The 25,637-nt window shown below is 37.5% G+C and overlaps 1 protein-coding gene and 1 long non-coding RNA gene across 3 annotated transcripts; both read right to left on the bottom strand.

Moving 5' to 3' along the window:
* Nucleotides 1-218: 218 nt before the first annotated feature.
* On the bottom strand, nt 219-15,214 carry LOC136266642 (uncharacterized protein PF3D7_1120000-like). Of its 2 annotated transcripts, XM_066061638.1 has the most exons (11): nt 15,081-15,214; nt 10,332-10,365; nt 10,154-10,281; nt 9,766-9,898; nt 9,636-9,714; nt 9,529-9,582; nt 2,946-3,012; nt 2,842-2,895; nt 1,219-1,350; nt 977-1,168; nt 219-917 (listed from the first exon to the last, which is right to left on the bottom strand). In XM_066061638.1, exons 9-11 carry the CDS (start codon nt 1,274-1,276, stop codon nt 355-357), a joined length of 813 nt encoding a protein of 270 aa, XP_065917710.1. In that variant the 5' UTR covers nt 1,277-1,350; nt 2,842-2,895; nt 2,946-3,012; nt 9,529-9,582; nt 9,636-9,714; nt 9,766-9,898; nt 10,154-10,281; nt 10,332-10,365; nt 15,081-15,214; the 3' UTR covers nt 219-354. The 2 variants fall into 2 exon arrangements, 1 of the variants encoding a protein (XP_065917710.1); XR_010706206.1 differs by lacking the exons at nt 219-917; nt 977-1,168; nt 1,219-1,350; nt 2,842-2,895; nt 2,946-3,012 and adding an exon at nt 8,916-9,148.
* A 360-nt stretch (nt 15,215-15,574) lies between these two features.
* Nucleotides 15,575-18,109, bottom strand: LOC136266399 (uncharacterized). Its single transcript, XR_010706104.1, has 4 exons — nt 17,766-18,109; nt 16,652-16,706; nt 15,819-15,868; nt 15,575-15,664 (listed from the first exon to the last, which is right to left on the bottom strand). It is a non-coding gene; the product is annotated as an uncharacterized lncRNA (long non-coding RNA).
* Between the last annotated feature and the right edge of the window lie 7,528 nt (nt 18,110-25,637).

Genomic DNA, 25,637 nt, shown 5'->3' on the forward strand with positions numbered 1-25,637 from the left:
CTAATTTGATGCCCTCAATTACAATCCTTATAAGAAGTCCTTCAGCTACAGCCCTTATATCCCTTGAATTTCTTCATCTGTACTGACTGTACAATATGTATATTGCACATTGGATCACTAAAGGTGTCTATAAATGAACATACTCTCAACACACACTGAAAGTAAACATTATTGTAATATTTAAATGCACACAAGTAGTTGCAGCACATTATAAAGTTAATGTTAATATTTTTATGTGTTTTAGTACATTTTAAATTTTTGTTTTGTTTTGATTTTCATATTTAAAATTTTTATTTTTATTTTCAAAGTTTTGAATTTTTTTTGTTTCTGTTTACTTTCAAGGATTCTTTGCTGCTACTGTTCTGTGGGTGTTAATTTGAGTTTGTTCTTCTTTCTCCATTTTTCTTCCAATTCACGCAACTCCATGATATGTTCCCTCTTAATTGTGCGTATTTCCCACTTTTTGTCTGCCATCAAATATCGAAGCTTCACCTCCATATTTGGCTTATTCTTTTTCTTCTCCTTTTTCATTTTCCTCTTGTAGTCTTGTTTCACTTCCTTTATCTTCTTGCTGTGCTCCTTTTCTATCTCATTCACTTTAGATTGTTGTTTTGAGGTCAGCTGGTAACGTGTACTCAGGTTATTCTTTATCTCTTGTTTTTGTTTTTTCTTAAGTGCTCGTTTTACTCTCAGCTCTTCATCATACTTTTCCCTTTCTGCTTTCAAGTTGATTTGGTATTTCTGTTTCATTTCATTTTCATTTTCTTGCATTTGCACCATCAATATTTCTTCAAAATCCTTCCTTTCTTCCATCAAAATTAGTTGGTGCTTTTCTTCCACGTCATCAACCATCTTTCCAATTATTTCATACCACTTGTTTAGCTCTAGAGCATGCTGGAAAGCAGTCTCCTTAAATTCTGTTAGTATATTTAACAATATACGAATGTATTAACATTATCAGATTCAAGTATCTTGCCTTGTTTAAAGGATTGCAATTGTCGCTGTGATGTCTGAAGTTGATCATTCCACTTCACTTCAGAATCATTGACAAAACCCTTCCTTTGACCCATCAAATAGTGCTCTTCATCTAAAGTATCAACCACCTCCCCAACTGTCTTAAACATCTCATCAAATCCTGTCATTTGATTAATGACAGTTTGTTTGAACCCTGTATACCATAAGTAACATGTACTAGGATTATATTAAGTGTTCTCTTACCATCTTTAAAGAGCTGTAGCTGCTCTGATAGCTCCACTTGTTCAACACAATCCATCATTGAAGTATATCCTTCATCATGAGGACCAAATGATAGATCTGATGAGATCTTGTCACCAGTAGTAATATCCACCTCTGTGTGTTTTACATGTAATACCAGTGTGGTAAAACCTCTCTATAGTAAACACTAAAATTGGCCATGGCCAGAGACAAATAACAGTACACTGGTCATAATGTCCTGTCATGTGCAGGCTTGATCAGTTGCGGTGGACAGAGTGGGATGTTTCAACTAAGAGTTAGATTGTACATGGTTATCTGTTCACATCGGGCAATTGGAAACAGTGGAACTGGAAACGGAAAGTGGAAATGGAAAACGGAAATGGTCAAATCATCATATAAACGTACCCTAGAGTGAAACCCTTGTTTAGTGGCCACCTCTTAAAGACCACCTCCATACAAAGACCACATTGTAATTAGATCTCAAAGATACTGAGCTGACCTTATAAGACCATTTCATGGTCCATTGAAAGACCACTCTCTTATAAAGACCACCTCTCACATTGTAATAATAGCTTAGATTTCAAGCATCTATTTCATGATTTTATCAAAACAGCTAGGCTCTTATGGTCCTAGGGTAAAACCTCACTTAGTGTCACTTTTAAAGACCACCTCTGCACAAAGACCACTTCTATGCATAGACTACATTATAAATAGGTTCTAAAGATAGGTAAAGTCACTTCATGGTCATCACCTTTTATAAAGACCACATGGTAATATTTGATAAGCTTCAAACATGTATTTCATGACTCATAGAAGAGTTCAATGTCATCTCCCATATTTTGGTCCACACTTCACTTTTTTTTTTTTTTTTTAGATATCTATTTTGTGCATAAAATAAAGGACGCATATTTACAAGCACATGAAACAAATATAAAGTTAGTCAGGTGAAGCTGAGTCCAGCCTGCCTTCACTTAAGTCATCTACCATTATCGCTTAGTTTGTACCAGGTCCTTAGTCCATGCAAGTGAAATGTGGCTAGCACACTACAACCTACTGTATCAACAAAAAATGAGAAAGAGACAATGACCTTAAGAGTGTAGTATTTTTTAGCTGACCTAGCTGTTTTGATAAATCCTGAAATAGATGTTCGGAACCTAGGTATTATTACAGTGTGGAGAGGTGGTCTTTGTAAAAAGGGTGGTCTTATAAAAGGTGACCATGAAGTGGTCTTATAAGGTTAGTATGCCTTACCCATCTTTGAGATCTAATTACAAAGTGATCTTTGTATGGAGGTGGTCTTTATGAGGTGGCCACTATACAAGGGTTTTACTCTAGGGTACATTTATATGATGATTTGACCATTTTCCACTTTCCGTTTCCATTTCCACTGTTTCCAATTTCCCGTTCACATCATTCATTGCTCTTGTTGTGAGATACTGTAACATTGCTAATTGAATGGGAGTAGGCCTAGTACATTTATGGCCACTCCCCCTTGGGGTTGTAAGAATGTATATAGCAGTACAGGTCATAAACCAAAGAGATAAACTGTATTCCTTAGGCTCCATCCCTTTTTTTGATATCTACGACATTATGTCTGAGCCAAAAAATATCTCAACAATTGTATACTCTATTAGAGTAGTTGAACAGTGCCTTGATGGGCTTCATTTATCCCAATAAATCCTACAAGTACATATGAAATATACAAAAAAAAGTCAATACTATATATGTACCTTCATTGTGGACTCCACATAATTACCTTCATGATCAGATGAATGATCTAGTGGTAAACCAATGATCCTGTAATAGAATCATTAGCTCATGTAATGATATAGTAATCAAATTATATTAAGATCAACTTTTATATTGTATGTACTACACTCTATAATGACACTTTGAGACCCAGGATTTTGGGGTGATACTTGCTTCAGTATTGAGGTGTTTCTTTTGATGGGGTATATCATACAGTACAATAGTACTGTATAGTAGGGACCACAAAGGTTTTGGCATGGCCCATGAAAAAACATCACCTAAAAACCAGCCTTGCTTTTCCCTGATGACAATGAAGCAGTATTGGTTAGGTAAAACGAAGTATTCAGATCAACCCGAAACACTTTCAACAAGTTGCTAATATGAATCTTTTTTAAATTTATTAAACGGAATTTTCTAGTGACTGACTGACTGATTCCTTCAGACTTGATAACGGCTAAGGCTATGGGCTTGTCCTCCTTTGTGTCCCTTCATCTTTGCTGACAGCAAAGGTGTCGATTGATAAGGGAGTTAGTGCACTAATGAGAACCTCTAAATACACAACTAGCTAATGTATAAGTTGATTATGGCCTACATGTACCTGTGTGAACTATTACGTAAAAATAAAAGTAATCTGACTAAATGTGTGCATATCTCTTGAACAGTATGTTTAAATTGATCCATTTTTAGGTGTAGACTCTTGTCATGTTAGTGGTTAGGCTGTTTGTATAGTATATTAAAAATTATAAATTTATAAATGAAGTAGAAATCCAAGCGATAAAAGTAGTGAAACAAGAGATGAACAATGGTAGCTATTACAGTGGGAATCCTACTTTGGCATTCAACGCAAAATAATTGTTATACCATGCCAAGTAGGATTTCCCACTGAGCTATACTGTAGTAGCTACCATTGTTCACCTCTTGTTTCACTACTTTTTATCGCTTGGATTTCTACTTCATTTATAAATATATAATTTTTAATATACTAGTTTGTTTAGTTTTTTTGATAAAGTATACAGCTAGCTATAAACATTTGACTGTTCTATTAGGGTGACTGCTGTATTAGAGTATCTCGACTTAGCCTGCAAAGATGTGTGCTTTCCCAAAAAGGAGTGTGTTCATCGTGGTTTCGATTGATTCCTAGTATATTAGACTAGAGTATCTTGAATCATCCTACCAAATTGAAGGTGTGTGGTCACAAATACAGCTAGCGTAAAAGGGGCGTGGTCTTGATCAATAGATTGGTAATACGTAGAATAAAGAATGGGCGTGATGTTGTGACCTATCGTGGAGTATCGGTACCTCCATACAGTAGCGTAGTCTAAGCGCCCTAAATAATTTTGTGGCGTCTATTATGCTGCTTAAAGAAAGTGCTGATATGGAAAATTAACGCCACGATATGATTTTGTTGGATGAAGAAAAAGACAAGCAGCCTGATTGAAGATAAAAGAAAAGAGAAGGCACACAGGGCATACACTCGTCAGAACCCCAAAAGGCACATCCCACCGGCGAGTTTGTTGTTGTGGTGTAAAATGGTGACCGTGCACTGCTTCGTTTGGGCTCTAGGCTTGCGACTGTGGTCAGTGAGTGAGTGAGTGAGGCAGTGAGACGAAATTTCAAGTTTTGGAAACTTTTAAAATTCTATATCTGGTCACCGGTAAGTGTTTTCTTGTTTTTAATGCTGTATTTCATGATAGATGGACTAATATTATTCTGTAAAGGTGATTTTCGTCATGTAAGAAGTTTCTAAGGTGGTTTTTAAAAGGCTATATTTTTGCAGCACACGTCATTTCAGGGGGGGGGAATTCCTACTTAAACAGTACTACTGTACTGTTTGATAGTTTTATTGCTTGAACAAATTCATAGAAAGCTATGCTCCTTTTCTTGGAGTTGGTCGACATATAGGTAAGTCGATAATAGGTAGAGATGGTTGATAATTCATTGACACACGCCTGGTGTAATTTTCAACCTTATCATACTGTTGGATAAATTTTTGTTATGAGTGCTGGGAGATAATACATGTAGGACTGTCAAAATTTCGCTGTTCTACAATGTTAGGTGCTTGAGTTATGTATAAAATCTTAAATGGTAGATAACCAGTGAACTACACTACTATAGTAGCTGATGTAGCTGTCATAGTAAGAAATTACTGTTTAAGGTTACGGTATACTTTAAAATGAGTAGGTTGAACAAATTACAGAACCTGCTCTAAATCAAGCAAGGAATAAATAATTTCACCAACTGTGTTGTGGAAGTAATACAACTATTTGTACTTGTTTGTTTATACTGCAGAACAACAACTGTTTTAGGGTGTGTGTTCCACGATAGCGCGATGTTTTTCAAAAACACACTGCCAAAAACCAGACTAACAGCATAGATATACAGACAAGTACCCGGGATTGGAATCATCTGGTTTTTCGTGCCGGATCATTGTTACCAGAAGTAGCAATATTTTTGAATTTATCACCCAGAAAACTCTTGTGAGTACTTCCTAAAACATTAATAATAAGTTGCCGTGCGTTATAAATGTGGTTCCTTCAATAATGGTGGCTACTCATCGGCCAGCCACATTGAGAGACACACCTACAAACCAGGCCCTACTGCTAATTAATTACCCCCTTTTGTGAGGAAAGCTAACCAACAACTAAACAAACACTCTCACATATTGACAATTTACAGAAACGTATTGTGAATGGTGTATTTCACTATCCCGCCTTTTTCAAAGAGGGTAACAATGATCCGGCGAACGCATTTGTATTGAAGTTAATGAGCACACGTGAGATGATTCCAATCCCGGGTACTTGTCTTTACATTTATGCTAACAAATTACTGAATCTCTATAATTTTGACACAAGTAACTAAGCAACTAAAATATCTAAGTCCTGTGGAAGCAATATTTTAAGCTAATATTTGTGAAGACATTTTATTAAACTTTTAGTAGTTTCTTCAAGTGAAACAAGCTCTTTGAAGGCTTGTATCTCTGTCACTGGGAAGAAATACGCCAAAACTGTTCCACAGGACCTAATAAATTTAATGTACAGTATCACCATGCCCCAGAACCACCCATAGAGCCTACAGCTAAGCGGAAAAACATGGTAGTGACAGGTGGAGCTGAGCAATGTATGGCCTGTCTTGCTACAACAACCGATTGCCCATGACTATGCTGTAACCTTTATTATAAAATAGTTATGGTGTACCCTGATTTGAGAAGCTCAAGTCCCAGCCTCTGTCATGCAATTTTAAATGATTGTGCAATCAGCAATATATATATGCACTCATGTTCCGTATCACAACTATTACAAATACCATCTTAGGAGTGCTTAGTAATAGTAATACAATGTTATAGCTAATGCTCTTGACAAGTACATGGATAAATACAGAGGTAAATAAACAATTAGTTCTTATTACGCATTGTTTATGGAGAAGTATCCTTGTTGAAGACATCTCTGCAAAGCTTGGTCATCCTTTTATAATACAGAAAGGAGGTCATGATAACACACTGCTGTATGGACAGCAATGTAGCAGCAACTGTCCCACCAATATAATCAACAGCAAAGAACACCTCCAGCAGAAAGATGAATTCAGAGATGCCAATGATTCCACCAATGGAAATGGCAATCTTGAATAGAGCGCGATTCTGCTTCTTAGCAGCCTCCGAAACTTCAGTGATGCTAGTGCTGAACTTGTAGTAGTAGCACAGGTAGACTATAAACAATGCTATTTGAATCATTTTATTGACAACAGCATTGGTACGTGGGATCAATATGGTATCATAGTCTGAAGCCCAATAGCTACAATGGCCAGTTGGTAGAATTGTGTACCTGCCATTACCTGTTTGCAGGTCACGTGCTAGTATGAAAGAACCAAACAGGATGAGTAAGCTTATACTATAAGTAAGGCTGTATCTAAAGAAGCGCTTGTCCCTTGATAGAGAGTGCTGCTGAAATCTGTCGCTAAGATACACTATGTAGGCAAGGTAAGCCAGGATGCAGGTAGCGAAAACTTCGATGGCCATATCCCCTTGCATACACAAAAAGAAGATGAACTGGCATATGAATTGTGAGTTGGTTGGGATCCGAAAGTGTGTTATCATCAGAGTAACAGCAATAACACACTGTAAGCATAGGGCACCATTATACAGCATCAGTAGCTTTCCAAATACATTGTGCAACTCTTTGTAGAGCAAGTGGACGACAAAAATATAACCACTCACTACCGCTATCGATGTTCCTATCGTTACTAATTCTACAAACTCAGCCGTTTGATCATCAGCAACCATTGTCATACAAGGACATTGATCTTCATTCTTAGCAATGACCATGGAGGTTTGGTTACCAGTTGGAGTGACTACGAGGACGCTATCGGTGATGTAGATGATGTCCAGTTGTTGTCCAGTGTCGTTCCTCTTGATGGTGCACTCATCAATGAAGCAATATGGTATTGTAGTAACCTGTTGGAGATCAAGGACACCACTGCCACCAGGTTGTTGATTGGAACATTCTTCAGCTACTGCCTTACCAACAGTAAGGGTGAGGAGGAGTAGAGCACAGTAAGCCATCAACCTTCTTCTGCTGACTACAATGAAGTATCCAGTGAAATCAATATAGAAAAATGTGACACTATAAATAGTAGTGATTGAGAAGTATGCAGTAGTATAAACAGCAAAGACAAATAGTGTCAGTTGTGTTAATGACATCATTTGACGTGAACATTTTATGGTGTGATGATCACATGTCAATCCAGTTTGTGTTATCAAGTGTGATTGTGTGGTATTTAGAGGTGTAAACTTGTGACAAGTTTTAAAAGCTGCTCAGAAGACACACAGTCACACACTATCTGGGAAATGACTAACAACATAGTGATGGATACTATGATGTGCTTTATCATAGTGACTACACACACTGTACAAATATCTGGTAGTATGTAGCTACCCTGTGATGTGCCACTGGACAACCATAGCTGCTTTGCTATAACAAAGATACTGTACATAGACAGGCCTGGTATTTTCCCCAGAAGTATTGTTCTCTGCTTTTTGCTGCTCTATTTTTTTGTTCCACCAGAGCATACGATTCTTTCTATTAACAAAATTGTTTGCTACAGTAGCAGTGACATAAAAGCATTAGGAACTAAACCTTTTATAAGGCACACAAAGACATTTTATATGGGGAGTTGCATGGTTTCTACTGAAACTCCTGAGAATGTACATGCCCAAATCAGTTAGCGGGCAGGCAGATGAGACTAAGTATAGTATGTTCACGTTGAGCTGAATCTTCAATAACTCATGGATGCAATTACATGCGATCTTGAAATTTGGCTCATTTGTAGTACTGCTTGACCCGCTAAAAATATTTCAAAATCTTGTTCAAATGTTTGACATAATATTTACAGCCAATCAAAATTTTCACAATACATTTCCTATAGGAAGCCATATAAATACAGTGTCCATTACAGCCCTTTCTTGAACTTGTAATGGAGCCAACTGTATGTGTCTGTGGTTGACACCTTTGCTGTTATCAATAATCATCTGGTTGGCTGAAATGTTAACTCTGTGAGAAAAAATCCGCTTTTAATTTTTAGTTGTTTTTCAGGATTCAGCTCAACATGAACATAGTATAGTTTGCAGGCTAGCACTAGTAACCGGCAGCTATGATAAAGCTACATTCTCATCATAGCTATGTATAGTGACACAGTTATCCATAATTCAATGCTGCCACCCTTAACAGAGTGGCAGTGCTGCAGAATGAGACTATCACTATTAAATTTTTTGGCTATACAACTTATAATAATTACTACACTCAATCATTAGAAGTAGGTGATAGACTACATAGTTGGACTACAGCCAACTATACTCTAATAGAGCAGTCAAGTAGTAAGATTTTTAATAAGGAAAGAATATTTTATAGACTATATGTATGACATTTTGATGGAAGAAAAGGTTGACAAATACCAGTATGTAGCCATATAACATATTATTATGTAGTGATCAACAGCAATATTCTGGATGAGTACTAAATTTACATATGAATACCAATATTACACAATTATCTACTGACTTAAATTTCGCTACTACAAAGTACTGGTCGTTTCTCTGACTCAATGTACTTCACTATATGTTCTGGTTATCCGTTCCAGCATAAGGTAGTTTCCCCAGACTGAAAACTTCCCAGCAGACTACTCCAAATGACCACTGGAAAATACATTTTGTAAATTCCATTAGCACTTGTCAAAGTACACATAATGCGTATGTGTGTTCGGTGATCAAAGATTTCAAGCATTTGTTATTATTTCATCTGCCCTCCTGCCTGTCTGATATGCATATCTCATTTCCTTTGACACACAAAGTTTCAATATACAAGTGGGGTGCACCTTCTGGTGTGTTGCTACATATACAAGTTAGGTAATGCAGGATGGCAAACAGTGTACATATGTTCATTTTAAAACGCTTTTAAATCACCAAGTGCAAACATCTTAGGAAACTATTTTTCCAACTTTCTAATGCTTGATTTGAAGCATTATAAACAAACAACCCAGTATACAGGTGCATTTTGCTTGTAAAGACAAACCTACCTTATTCACAATAGTATTAAACTCTATTAGCCAGCTGTCTTTCCTTAGATCATCCTACACAAGTTATCAGTAAGGTCTTGAAGACACACAAGTGTTACCATACATACTTCTGGTTTACATAACATTGTATAAGACTTTCCATCGCTGGCTAGGATACTGATCTTCTTGGGCTTCCAAGATCTCTACCTGAAGCATAACAGCAGTGATAGCATAGTTTTTCTGCCATTGCCTACAAACCTTTTCATTAAACTTAACAATGTAAGGGAGTTCCCCAGGAAAGGGATTGTGATCTTGATGGGAGCCTTTTGACATGGGTAGTGTGACAGTGAGGGATGACTGGATGGGCACCATGATAGGACTGAAACCACTACTAAATGTACAATACACAAAAAATAGACTAAACAGTTGAAGAAACAACCAATTATATGTATAACACCCAGAGTTAATAAAAGAGGAGTGGTCTATTAATTAGTATTTATTAACTCATATAGCAAGATGTAGTTAGGTATATTGCCAAACTACGTAAATCTGTCCATTAAAGAGTTAAACTAAATTTAGTAAATGTAACAAATTTAATAAAATGACACAAAATCGCAATTGGATTGTTTTGAAAAAAAAAACTTACCTACTGTAGCACTAGTCAGTCTTGCTAGTGAGCAGCACATCTTGTCCATAGTGACCATCGCTGGTAGTCTGCCCCTCTACTTATTTGCTATTCACTTCAAGCAGCCTGTCTGTTAGCTTGACTACATCCTAAAATAAAAAAATTCAAAAATTGTTTCGCACACAAATGATATACCCACATCAATCAATCTGTCCATCTGAGCAATTTGGTGCCTACATAACAAATAAATAATTCACACAGTTATCATACAGTACAATAGTACTGTATAGTAGGGACCACAAAGGAGTAGGTGTGGCCCATGAAATAACATCACCCAAAAACCACCCTCAATTTTCCCAGATGACGATGAGGCAGTATCAGTTAGGTAAAACCAAGCCCAAACAAGCTTTCAGATCAACCTGAAACGCTTTCAATAAGTTGCTATGGAATTTTTTTTAAAAACTTATTTAAAAGGAATTTTCTACTGACTGACTGACTGACTGACTGATTGATGCCTTCAGACAAGCGTAACTCAATAACGGATTTTTTCACTGTTTGACGACGCTTTGGCCCGAGAGGTGCCTTTTGGCATACCGCAGTACATACAATGCATTTTTCATGGACTTCCTTTGTGTCCCATTCATCTTTGCTGACAGCAGAAAGTGTTGATTTGGCGGTAGCACGTGATGGCTTTCCTTCATAATGGAAATTGTCTGTATTTTTCATAGTGGCTATTTTGATTGCAGAGGTGCTTTTCGAACAGTTCTTGATTGGTACTGCTGAGTAACGAGTTGAACATAGCTGACAACAAAGCGTAATGGATACTTCACTTTTCAGATGATAAGTGATATAATTGGGGCAAGTGGCGCCATTTCTTTCTTTCGGTGTGCGTAGATTGCAGAGGTGCTTTTTGAACAGTTCTTGATCCAAAATGCTGTGTAACAGGTTGAACATAGCTGACAACGAAGCGTAATGGATACTTCATTTTTCAGACGATATAGCTGGGGTGTGCGGCGCCATTTCAGATGCGGTATGTGTGGACTCACCAGTCATAATAATTATTTACAAAATAAGTTAACAAACAAGTACACAAAAAAATTGGAATTTTCAACTAGAGCAAGGACCATAGCACATCGATAAAAAGTACTGAAACAAGCTGCACGATATTTAAATCACAGTAAAACAGTAAGAAGTGTTATATCCCTACTGTGCATTTTTATCATGGGACCTTGAGCACAGTAGGGAACTTCTTATTGTTTTACTGTGATTTAATATCGTGCACTACTCCAACTTGTTTCAGTACTTTTTATCAATGTGCTATGGTCCTGAAAATTCCTCTCTTTTTTGTGTGTACTTATTTACATGCCACTAAAGTATTTGAATGCATGTTGTCTGTGTGCTGTTTTGTTTGTCCTCTAGCCTTGTGACTGTGGTCAGGCAGGCACAAGCTTGCAGACTGAAAATTGAGTTTTGGGCATTTTATTTTCTTAAATTTAGTATTAAGTTTTCTGTAAGTGTTTTCTTGCTTTTATCACTGCAAGATGCACTAAGACTCTTCCTTAAAGGTGCTTTTTGTTCATTACGGTAAATCTATGATAGTTTTGAACTGCAGCATTTCGGCTGTCACCATTCATGTCAGGAAAAACCTACTGTTTGATTACCGCAGAGCCAGTAGACCAGGGGCTTGGATCAGCAATAGTTGTGACTAGCTGAGCAAAAATACTAGTTTTAAGATAAAATGCCACTGAAATATGTTGTGTAAAAATGCATGCTACATAAATAATTTTATGCACATTTTAATTGCATTAGTAAAATTAATGGTGTAAGAATAATTGTCCTATACACCAGTGGATTCTCCTCTTCGTGGAGAGTAAGAATGTTTTTTGTTTTGTTTCTGTACCACAAAGCAAACTTGAGTTAGGGTTGGCAATGAAAAAATCAACCTCTATAGCTTCTCCTCCAACTCTGGGTGATCAATCTCACCAAAGTCTACATCAAAACCGTAGGCTAATAATATGGTGATTCCCCTTGCTGTTTCTGTAGTGCATATTTTAAATTTTTGCAATTTTTGTGGTAAATGGGCAGTAGCTTCATCGATGCTGTTTAGCACGCTTTAATATTCCATAAATGGTACATTATATGGTGGTCATTATGCTATTGAAAATAGATGCATATTCTTGGGGAAACGGATGCTGCAAGTTTCTAAATCATAGTGTGAGCGAAAGCATCAGCTTGCGTAGGCACATGAACACTGTTAATCTCCACTTAGTAAAGTCCAACCTGGGAAGTAATAAAGGTTTTCGTGAAGTGAGTTTCAGTGGGTTGATTTTGTATTGCAAACCGGTCAAGTACCATTTTAACAAAAAGTAAGGTACAGTGAATCACCTTTTAAGCAAGTGTATATATATTTTGTAGAATACCTCACCCAATAACACAAAAAAGCTTTGGACAACATTCTAGATGTTCCTGCTCATTTTATGAATCTGAGCCAAAAGTCTGTCAAAATTTACTATATCTCAAACAGAAGGCATTTTTGCTCTCTACCAAACCCACCGTCTAAACTACACCATTGGTAAGCTCCATCCCCTGAGTAACAAGTTAATCTAAAGTTGGTTGATTTTTTCATTGCCAATCCTACTTGAGCTAATGCATCTGTTTACATTGCAGTCAAACATAACGTAACTTTATCATAGCCATTTCTAAGCCTTCTTGCTTACCAGCAGGGATGGAAATAGGTCAAAAACTGTAGTTGATGAATGACCCATTTTACGGTGAACACAATGACGCAAGTCCCAACCCTGTAGCTTGTTGTACTCGTGACTTATGATCAATTGAATAAACACTTGTAATTTATTTAGGCTCTGTACAAATAATTTGTTTTGCTCTTCTTGCTGTCTACTGCTGTAACATCAAAAGTACTCACCAGATAAGGCTGAAACTAAACAGCCAACTGATTTTTTTCCTCTAGACAGCAAAGAAGTCTTAAAGCAAAGTTCAAGAAAAATGCAAACTAGTCGGGTTTTCACTTAGCAGGTCACAATTAGCTTTGTTCATTAATTGGTTTCATATTTTTTATACATAAAGCATTATAGTACTAGTGCCATGGAATGGTGAGGCAGAAAAGGAGTAGAAGAATGCATTGACATTATATACATATATACAACAGTATAGTAACTGCTAAAAACAGTATCTAATTTTAACACAATACCCTTGCTGCACTCCAGTGTGGTGGACCTCAAGAAAACTTTTGTACCTTATACACACTACACCACCAACTGTCAATAATGGCTACATTCTCGTACATGGATAAGATGTGATACTATTGCAGTATATAGTGTCACGAGACTTACGTATTAATGATCCACAAGGGCCATGCAACATCCAAAAGTTGTTCTATTCCCAACACTATGTTTGACTGCTTTGGTACATACAATAGCTGGTGAAAACATTATTAGATGTGCAGATAGATAGACAGCTTTTCAATATTATATACACAAGTACACAGAAAAATTTGGAATTTTCAACTAGAGTAGGGACCATAGCACATCGATAAAAAGTACTGAAACAAGTTGGAGTAGTGCACGATATTAAATCACAGTAAAACAATAAGTTATAGTTATATCCCGGTACGAGGGTGATATCATTGTTATTACATGAGTCCGAGGCAGAGCCGAGGACGAGTGCAATAACAATGATATCATCCGAGTATACGGGATATAACTGTTTTATTTCCCAGTGCGCGGGAGTGCGCAGAAGTTTACGGATAGTAAATTAAGTTCCGGTTTGAGTTCCTGTCACTGTGCTCAAGATTTCGTCCGAATTGTGTGGAGATTCTACTTCGTAGCCACAAGAGAGACCTTACATACTGCCTACAAACTGTAGCGAAGGGCGGTGTTATGAAGCAGCGGTTCCAGGTACGATTCGCCTTCGTCAGAAATTGGTATAGTGTTGTCGCGTGGTGTGCAAGAGAAAAATAAAGATCAACAAGTGGCTACCATAGTCCAAGATAGAACGATGAAGCTAGAGGAAGTTAGTTCTTCACCATAGTGACCGTTGGGAGTGATTGCTGGAGCGAAAATCGTCACGTACTATTCTTGACATTTGTTAAACTATCGTATTGGTAACTTGTAGTGTTATTGTGTAAAGGATTAACAGTTTTCTTGTAAGATTTAGGTAGTTTTAAGTGCTGTATTGGTGTATTTTGTATCAATATTTCCTGATTTGGCTCTTTGTTCCATCGGTAAACAATGCCATTCGCGGTTATTATGATGTCACGAAAGAGACTGAGTGGCTCTGCAACAGGGTGATAAGTTAGTTATCACTGGGTGATACCTAATATATCGTACAGTAGCAGTGCCGCTCTGTCTAGCTATATGGTAGTTATAACCCAGCGCAGCGCTTTGATACTCCCACACACTGGGGTTTAAGAAGTGTTATATCCTTACTGTGCTCAAGATACCACAATGGAAATGCACAGTAGAGATATAACACTTCTTATTGTTTTACTATGATTTAATATCGTGCACTACTCCAGCTTGTTTCAGTACTTTTTATTGATGTTCTATGGTCCCTACTCTAGTTGAAAATTCCAAATCTTTCTGTGTACTTGTTTGTTAACTTTTTTGTAAATAATTATTATGACTGGTGAACCCACACATACTGCATCTGAAATGGTGTCGTGCATCCCAATCATATCCAACAATTAAGCGACTTCAAAAAAAATTTTTTTTCGTTCACAAGATACACGCGTCCACTGGAATCAGGTCTTCAAGGCTCTGTCATGGAGCATCAAATAACTTTTAAACCTTTCCCCGGTTCTAGCAGGAATGGCCAGCATGACATCTACTTTCACGTAAAATGTAACAGCTTAATACGGCCTTTTTCATGGTACAAAGTAGGGGGTTTAACATTACACATAAAACCATTGGCAATGAAAATATTGGCTCACCCCAACAATCTAGGTGCGAACTTAACAAATCCCGGTTATACAAGGCTATATCGCTCCTTGCTTGAATACTTCAGCTAGTTATACCGTTTGTGACGAACGGTTTACATGATACAAATAATTTTATAAAAATCACCATCTCAATCCAATAGTTGCATACCCCGGCTGAGCACTGATTATTAGTAACGCGCGTGCTATATTGCGTGGGCAAGTTGCAATGGAGAAGTATTCCATTCGTGAATGTTTAATTCATCAACTTTTCAATGGTCAATAAGCCTTGTACATCATGCTAATAACACGTTTAAATTATTTTGGTCATGTGATCCAACTTTGTATGCTGTACTGGGAGCAGCAGTAGCACCCTATTATAACAATACAATAGTAATCACATCGTCCCATCTAACTACAGTACTGTATAAAAACCACACCTTCACCTCAAAATTACAGCCCATGCATCTAAATTTATTCTAGAAGCATGAATTTAGTAGTTTTCAAAATTATTGCTGCATGTAATAAAATTAATATTAAAAAAAATGGTCATTATAAAACTTTCAAGTTAGCTGTTTGCACATCTCCAGCATGTAAACCTGTGGAAAAAAGGTCACAGTTTAATTGGTGAATTTAAAAAAAATTTATCACGCACACACTACACACACGCACACACTACACACACACACACTACACTACACACACACACTACACCACACACACTACACTACACACACACACACACAAACTCACACAAAGTTAGCTGCTTATCTTCAACCTGCAACCTCCTCCACCCTGTAAACCTGTGGAAAAAAGGTAACATTTTAATTGGTGAATGTTAAAAAATTTTTATCATGCACATGCACACACTATACACTACACACATGCACACACTACAATATACTACACTACACTACACACACACACTACACTACACACACTACACTACACACACACACTACACTACACTACACACACACTACATATTCACATAAAAATAAAACACTACAAGGTATGGTAAGGGTTGTTTACATTAGTTAATTTTGTGGTCCACCACATATAGCAACAAGGGAAATGTGTATCTGTGATCAAGAATTTAATTTAGATTCTAATATCATAATTAGATGGTCAGACTACCTTTGTCAACTAGAGATGAACTGACTTTTGGTAAAAAGCGAGGGGTAGTCAATGCCTTGGGACTCTTGTACGCTATGTGAGAAATCCAATCAGAAATGCACAAATATTTTAGAAACCAAATTCTAAATCATGTAAAAATAATGGAGAAAGTGAGTTTAACAAAGTAGACAATGATCGATCACGAATAGCTAGAACATGTACAAGATGTAGATCAACAACTGTACAGATAGTTACTAGTTAGCAATCTCACTAAATGCTTTTAAAATACATAAAGATTGGGACTCTTGTACACACCATTTGGGTGTTTTGAGTGGACATTGGCAACCCCTCTCGTACACCATTTCGGTGTTTTGCGTGGGCGTTGGCTACCCCTCGGGGGGGAAAAAGACTATACAGAAGATGAGCCCTGTACAGCTACGTGGGCTTCTTTGTACAAAGCATACACTCACTTTATTTGCACACTGCCTAATTGTCATTATGGACGCTTCCACCTCCCACCGTGCACTAAAGTAATAGAAACATCATTAAATAATATAAGCATTATTATAGCATAACACAGCACAATATTACAGCATGATAAACAAACCAAAGTATTCATACAGAAAACTACATCCTAGGCATTTAATCATCTTTGAGCAAGGCCATTTTAACAAAGGCGCAAATTGTGCGTGGGCGGGCAATTCATTACTCTGTTCACTGTTTATAACTATCACTGGCAAGCTAATGCATATACAATATCAAAGAACGTATATATTTTAAACAGTTGCATGATACTTATAGGCTGTTTTTTTTCACTGTCAACTACTTGTGCGTGGGCGGTCCCACCCACCCCCTATATGGTATACGCGCTATACAGGTGAGCATAGAAAAGTTGCTAAAATTAACAGGCTTTTGTAGAATCGTTTTTTTTTTTTTAATTCTAATTGAACAAACAGTACATTTTCATTCTATAGCTGAATGCATTAAAATATATTGAATTATGATATGTTATTGTCTGAAAAGTGAAGTATCCATTATGCCACATTGTCAGCTATGTTCAATGCGTTACGCAGCATTTCAAATCAAGAACTGTTCGAAAAGCACCTCTGCAATCTACGCATACCAAAAGAAAGAAATGGTGCCGTGCGCCCCAGTTATATCAATTGTCATCTGAAAAGTGAAGTATCCATTATGTTTCGTTGTCGGCTATATTAGGGACCGCAATGCGAAAAATTGATATCCTCCAATCAACTACCTAACTATTGTAATGTGTTAGGCTAAGTGTAACTTGAATAACACCAGCGTGGCAGCCAAGTTTTTCACTTTCTTCTGGTAGAAAACGATACAAATGTCTTAAAGTCATGTGATCTTTCGTTGCAGTGGTTCGTAGGATTCTTCATATGCCACGATATTCACTCTCAACATTGTTAAAGTAGTCTATCATCAACTCGAAGTATTGGTGGTTTGATTTAGTGCTGCCATGATATAGAAAACTCTATATCATATATCACCAAGGTTTATATTATGAACATATATTACGATATAGAACTAACTGTAACATTAGCAAGACAAACATATACATACTTTTCACTGTAAGTTTAAATTTAAGTTGGATGTATACCACAAGCAAAAGCTACTCTTGTTTATCAGGTTTTAAATGCATTTTGCTATTACTTTACAGTTGAGACAAGTGGCTGGCGCTACATAGAAACCTTAAAACCTCCCAGTTTACTTTGGGGTTGCCACACTACACCATCAACACATAACTTAATTAAATGTCAAATACCATATGTCTGGCCTCCCCCACATCATTATACTAAGTGGCGCCACTATTGCACAACCATCGATATAACTGATTGGCTATATCATATCACCACCTTGTTATATCAATACCATTGATGTATCAATATATCGTGGCAACACTAGTTTGATTTTATCACGATCTGTGTGGCTTTTTGGCGACAAACAAAATGTTTCTTCCTCTGGAGCACAGGACAAGCAGAGCAGTAACTGTGCCATGGGTCAGCAATGACCAGTACTAGGTAAAGTACGTGCATGCGGAGTATGGTTATAATTGAAGCTTGTTAGCCATCTGGCCGAGCCATCTATATGCTGAAGTTCGGCCAAAACGACGTGATTTTTACAAACAAATACCAGAATGGTTGATACATCAGTGAGACAGTTTCCAATAGCAAGGATACGAAGCTTATAAACACCTAACAATACAGCTATCTCGCCCAGTAAACACATAGAGCAGTCCAATTCATGTAATAGTCACTCACATGATCTAAATTCAAATCGCAGAAATATCCATGAAATGGCTTTAATTTCTGAATAGGAACCATGCAGTGTACTCCTTTTGTAATTATTTGTGTTATTGTTCACTCATGATTAGGCATGGTCTGGGCCAGTGCAGGTGTGTTTTATGCTGTGATAGCATCATAGGGAGAGTCTTAGACTGCTGGGCTAATCGAGATGCTGAACCTAATGCATACAAACTGATTGTCATTTGACTCCAAGTGATTTAAGGTCATTGGAATAGACTATGGTTGTATTTCCGAGATTTGAATATCTATCATGTGAGTGCCTATTTCATGAATTGGATTGCTCTATGCGTTTACTGGGCAAGATAGCCATATTGTTAGGTGTTTATAAGCTTCGTATCCTTGTTGTTGGAGACTGTCTCACTGATGTATCAACCATTCTGGCAAAAATCACGTCGTTTTGGCTGAATATCAGCATATAGATGGCTCAGCCAGATGGCTAGCAAGCTTTAATTATAACCACACTCCGCATGCAGGTACTTTACCTAGTACTGGTCATTGCTGACCCACCGCACAGTTGCTGCTCTGCTTGTCCTGTGCTCCAGAGGAAGAAACTTTTTTTTTTGTCGCCAAAAACGACGCCACACAGATCGTGCTGCTACCAGAAACTGACCAATAAAATCAAACCACCAATACTGAGTTGATGATAGACTACTTGAACAATGTTGAGAGTGAATATCGTGGCATACGAAGAACCCTACGAATCACTGCAACGAAAAATCACGATTTTAAGATATTTGTATCGTTTTCTACCAGAAGAAAGTGACAAACTTGGTTGCCAGGCTGGTGTTATTCAAGTTACACTTAGCCTAACACATTACAATAGTTAGGTAGTTGATTGGAAGATATCGATTTTTCATGTTGCGGACCCTAGCTACGTATGTTCAACCCGTTACACAGCAGTGTGAATCAAGAACTGTTTGAAAAGCACCTCTGCTATCAAAATAGCCACTATGAAAAATACGGACGATTTTTGTTATGAAGGGAAGCCATCACGTGTTACCGCCAAATCGACACTTCGCTGTCAGCAAAGATGAATGGGACACAAAGGAAGACACTGGTAAGTCCATGAAGAATGCACTGTACATACTGCAGTATGCCAAAAGGCACCTCTTGGGCCAAAGCGTCATCGAACAGTGAAAAAATCAAGCCCAAAGCCTTAGCCGTTATCAAGTTACGCTTGTCTGAAGGCATTAGTTAATCAGTCAGTCAGTAGAAAATTCCATTAAATAAATTGTTTTTTAAATTCCATAGCAACCGTTTCGGGTCGATCTGAAAACTTGTTTGGGCTTAGTTTTACCTAACCAATACTGCCTCATTGTCGTCAGGGAAAATTGAGGCTGGTTTTTGGGTGATGTTATCCCGTGGGCCAAGCCTACTCCTTTGTGGTCCCTACTATACAGTACTATCATACTGTATGATATAGAGCATATACAGAAACAGATAAATAAAATGTTGTTCACATTAGGGTAAATGAATGTTTGTTTCTAATCTATGGAGAAGTTTCTTTCTGGAATTTGTTCTTGCAAACTTTGACCATCTTCTTGCACAAGACTGAAAACATGATTATTGACTGTTGTATCAACAGTATAAACGCACCGAGTATTCCATTGATGTACACGTTGCCAAATATCTTGAGCAGCCAGATGAATTGGGAGACACCGATAGTAGCACCCATAGCAATTGCAATCATGAAAAGCTGTCGATTGACTTTTGTGTGCTGCCTACTAGAGCCCGGATCATCACTACTCTCAGCATTAAACTTATAGTAATAAACAAGGTAGATCACAAAGAAAACAATCTGGGCAGTTTTGTTGAAAGCTGCATATGCTTGAGGAATCTTCATGGTAACATCGTAATCTTGACCAAGAAACATGCAGTGACCACTTGGAAGAATTGTATGTGCGCCATTGCCAGTTGCCAGGTCATATGACACTACAAAGAAATCAAACAGTCCCACTGTGCCTATTGTGTAGATGAGATAATATTTCAGGAGCTTCTTATAGTCTGATTCAGATATGGCTCGCAGTTTGTAGCTGTAATACACGATATAGGCAAGGTAAGCCAGGATGCATGTGGCCATTCCTTCATGGCCCATATATCCTTGCATGAACACAAAGAATATTGATTGGCAAGTCATTTGTGACTTTGGAGCAATTTGAAAATGTGTTAGGGATAGAGCAATGAAGCCGACAAGCTCAACACACAGGGCAAGGTTGTAGTATATCATCAAATTTCCAAACGGATTCCGTAACTCTTTGAACAGTAGGTGCATAGCGATAATGGTACCACTGAGTATTCCAAGCAATGTGGCAGTTCCTATTTGTCCTATTAGTGGGCCTAGGTTATTGTCGACATCATCTGATGGGCAAACTGGTTGATCTTCGTCCTTGGAAATGACCATGGAGGTTTGGTTACCAGTTAGAGTGACTATAAGGAGACTATCGGTAGTGTAGATAATGTCCAGTTGTTGTCCAGTGTCAGTCCTCTTGATGGTGCACTCATCAAAGAAACAATATGGTATTGTAGTAACTTGTTGGAGGTCAAGGACACCACTACCTGTTGACTGTCGATCATGACATGTCGCTTTGCTGCCTGTAGTAACTAGGAGAAGAAAGAACACAACACCAGCAACCATCTTTCCTCGCAAAAGATGAATATTTATGCATAGTGCCATTTTATACTGTTTGTGTACAAAGAAACACAATTGTGAAACTTAATGCTATGTGGTCACATGTTGATCAATACATTCACACCACTCAGCTTATGATGTCAATACATTCACACCACTCAGCTTATGATGTCAATACATTCACACCACTCAGCTTGTGATGTCAATACATTCACACCACTCAGCTTGTGATGTCTATACATTCACACCATCCATCACTCAGCTTGTGATGTCAGTACATTCACACCACTCAGCTTGTGATGTCGATACATTCACACCATCCATCACTCAGCTGGTGATGTCAGTACATTCACACCACTCAGCTTGTGATGTCGATACATTCACACCATCCATCACTCAGCTTGTGATGTCAATATATTTCTCCAACAGTTTACTCATTTATGACTTTAAAAAAAAGATTTATTGTCATGCCTACAGGACAAATCTCTTCAAGGAATAAACTGAAAATTTGGTTTGTAGATAGATCAACCTTTGTAAGAGTGCCTTTTGGTGATTTTTTTTTTTCGCCACCACGTTTTATTTCACAACTCTTAACTCTGATTTTTGTTGGGGGGGCTGCATCCTTTTTACACCGCTTGGCTATTATTGATAAATCATGAGCATGTTTGCTACAGAAGTAACATGACAGATGCTTGAATCTTGATACAGGTAGAATCTGAAATGATATAGATCACAATAGTACTATCTAAACAGATAGATCTTTAGTTACTGTATTATGTTGCTTTCTCAAGATGGTCACTATATTGTTCCATGAGTACTTACTCTGTAATCACTAGTACATACATTCTCTCCTGTATACATCACATATTACTTAAAGTGTAAACTACAAGCATTGTAAAATCTGTGATACATTGCAAGGTGACCTTGTGAATCTTCACATGCCGTGTTACTTGTGAGCAGTACTGTGGTGCTAATCATGATGTAGTTTGTTCACTAGGCCATTCTGAATGAAAGGATGTTGTTGCTGTGGCACTTACTGTAAATAAAATAACATGCACTATCACTATGTGCATAGATCACCCAGTTTGAGATTTACTATAAGATTTACTGAGATTGCATGTAGTCGTGTTTTACCTGAATAGTTTTTAATACTGGCACCTGCTAATGCCCTTAAATGCCCCAAGCTGTTTATCAAAAGAGATTTTGATGCCAAGTCAGGTATCAACTTTAAAAATACCCTATAGCTGCATCTGTGGTGAGCTGACAATATACATAATAAATTAGCAGTGATTGAATTAATTACGTAATTTGGTATATTTATCCTGTTGCGAACGCATGTACACGCACACAAACACGCACACACACACACACACACACACACATTATATACATTATACACATATAGCTACATACATGCACACTATACATACAGCCTCACACACCATGTGCACATTATACAGTATATGTATCGTCAACATGTATTCGCATGCCATTTTATACATGTGTTGTTAAATGTTGACTAATGTTTTGTGTCTTTTATAGCCCAAGGGGAGAGAACTAGCTAATAATCTGGACAGAAGCAGGAAAAGTCCCTAGTCCTGCCAAAGTGTAGTCAACAGCATAACTTGTTTGTATCTGCAGTCAGTACACCTATGTATGTAGTTTACATTTGTACATGATGAGACACATTTGTTAAGTTTGACTTATAATTTACAGCACATGGTTATCTATGGCCACCAAGTTTAGATGTGCAGCTAGATGCAAGGTTGTAAAAACAATTTCAAAAAAATAAACCATAAGAATAGAGATCACTGGAAAAAATAAAACAAGTCAGTAGACCATGTCAAACCTATTTAGCCTAAAACACTTGGCACAGATGGGACTGAATGGACATGGTACATACCCTGCCTGATGGTAATACATGTACATGTATCATAGAAAAGTTTAAAGAGTTCTTGCTATAAAATAGAGCTGGAATGAATGTACAAATACATCTTCCGAAGCTTCTTTTGAAAGTGTTACTGAAGCTTCGAAGTCAATAATTGTAATGAAATAATTGATGGTTATTAGGGTTTACACTATAGTACAGGCTTCTATACTTTGTTATAGCTCCAGTATAACCACTGTTTAAACTATAACTATACCAAAAAATACACAAATTTCAGAAGTAAAATACTTGTGCACTGGTTTAACATGTTAGTATCCATGGTAACGAAGCTTTGGTGGGGTAAAGCAGCATCTGAATGTTATGAAACCAAACGAAGCTTTGAACCATTTGTCTCAGCTCTACCACACAATAATCTCATATTGGTATTTGCTTGCTAGCACATATTATATGCCCTTACCATCTTTAATAATAATAGCCAAGATGTGAAAAAACTTCCAACCTTCAATAGCCTTGGTGAAAAAAGTTGTGACTCAAAGGTGGCAGATGGCTCTATGTAATATCATTGCAGCCATTTCTTGAATTGGCTGCCACCTTTAATTTCACAACTTTTTCGCCATTTCTTGAATTGGCTGCCACCTTTAATTTCACAACTTTTTCACCCATGCAGGCTATTGAAGGCCACACCCTTTTTCACAGCTTGGCTGTTTTGGCCTGGAATAATCAGTGCTTTTTCTTTTAATTTGTGACTTAGATTCATCGACTCTGAACAGAGATCTGTGCATGACAATTCCAAGTGTTAGGCTTTAATGATGGTCCATTATAATTCTATTGACTTGTTTAACTTTTGCTCTTCTTTTTTTTGCAGCGATCTCTTATTTTTTAGAATTATTTTACACTAATTTGTGTACTTTTATAAATTCATTTGTGGATAAATATGTACCAGAAATTGTGCATAACATGAGAAGTGTCTGGTGCTTGATGTTCCACAGTATCAAACATATCCATCAAGTTGCATATATCAGTATAGTTATTCAGTTGACTAAAGTCATTATCATTATTCAATCAAGCCAAAGTTACCAAACAACAGTGTGCTGTCCTTTTGTAATTTAACTATTTATTTTGTACTAATCTATAGGCAGTGTACAGCTATGGTCAGCAATGTATTATATAATATGGTCTCTGGTAGCACTTTTGGTATCATACAGTACAGTAGCACTGTATATTAGGATCATGGAGGTTTGTATTTTTCTGTCCAAAAAACATCACCAGCTTCACCTGGAACCTTGGCAATATTGGTTAGGCATAGCCAATCCCAAAAGTGCCTTCAGTAGCTACAATATTATAAATGCTTTCAATAGATTGCTACATAATCATTCAATAGAACTTTCCCAAAGGCTCCAACAACAAAAACATCTACATGTGCTCCTCTCAAATGATTTTGAATCTTTATTTCCCCCATGATTCAACACTACTAAATGTCAGCAGTTAAGTTGTGTTTGGAGTCTCCAGGCATCTCTTGTTCTAGGAAAACTTCTCCAAGTGATCATGGAACAACCCGCTGCGGTCTCTGGAGGATTTCATTGTTGCATTCCCTTACTAGTCCCATCATTGGGCAACAGTGATTCAGGACTTGAGCCAGTGCTTATTTACATTTCTATTGATCTTCTCAGTGTTGAGCCATCCCTATGATGGTAAACCAGTATAGGTAGCAAATGATGTGTACTGGTCCATGGGTATCCAGTGGTTGCTACTAACTAGAATGAAGGAAATCTTTACTTGGTGATTGGCTCTCTTCCATGCTTCCAAGTGGTGCTGGTTGAAGCAGTCCCTCGGTATTCCAGACACTTTGTGGTGTTGATTAGCTACAACTGTTGTGTCCTCCATCTTAAGGTCTAGGGTACCACTTCCTTTGCATAACTTTGCACCAATTGGGTTCAAGTAACAGACTCCCATACTGAGAGGTGTGTGTGTGTGCTTTCAATGCTTCTGTTCACAAAGTTGCAGGACGTGGGAAGAGCATCTTGCCCTTGCTCTGGTGGTATAGTAGTTATTGTGTGGCCACACTCTTCACATGGTTATCTTCATTGGTGAGGTATTTGAATGCTTGGGAGGCCCATGCAATCTGTAGGTCCTCTGCAACAAAGGGATAAAGAGAAAGGGAGTTAGTACAAAGGGAATTATTAAAGAGAACAGTACTTAAAAGTGGGGGGCAAGTCATGTGGGGTGGCTGTTTAAAATCATTAAGTGTACCATATGCGAAGCATGCCAATACTACTAGGGTCTGGGGGCATCCTCCACAGGAAATTTTTGAATGCTTTGAGATTGAATCGAGAGCATTTTCAGTGTGTACTAAATAAGATACTCCTATGACAATGACTATCATTTTTTAAACGTACTATAAAATTTGATACGTCGGTAAATGAAGGCATTTCAGATACACTCATGCTCTTGATTATGTATAGATATATGCGTTAATGGAGACAGATTGAAATAATTACAACACTGTAAATTGATGGTATGACTCCTGCAATCACATCAAGTGACCACAGGAGTCGTACCATCAGAATAAACTTCAAATTTACAGTCAATGATTCTGCTGAGTGTTCTGTTAA

Source organism: Dysidea avara, chromosome 9 (genome assembly GCF_963678975.1).
Source record: "Dysidea avara chromosome 9, odDysAvar1.4, whole genome shotgun sequence".
Classification (NCBI taxonomy): domain Eukaryota; kingdom Metazoa; phylum Porifera; class Demospongiae; order Dictyoceratida; family Dysideidae; genus Dysidea; species Dysidea avara.

Coding starts and splice junctions, on each gene's coding strand:
- LOC136266642 (XM_066061638.1), bottom strand. CDS start 1,276: ATGATGGATTGTGTTGAACAAGTGGAGCTATCAGAGCAGCTACAGCTC. Junction 1,169..1,218: donor GCTACAGCTCTTTAAAGATG/GTAAGAGAACAC, acceptor TATGGTATACAG/GGTTCAAACAAACTGTCATT. Junction 918..976: donor ATTGCAATCCTTTAAACAAG/GCAAGATACTTG, acceptor ATATACTAACAG/AATTTAAGGAGACTGCTTTC.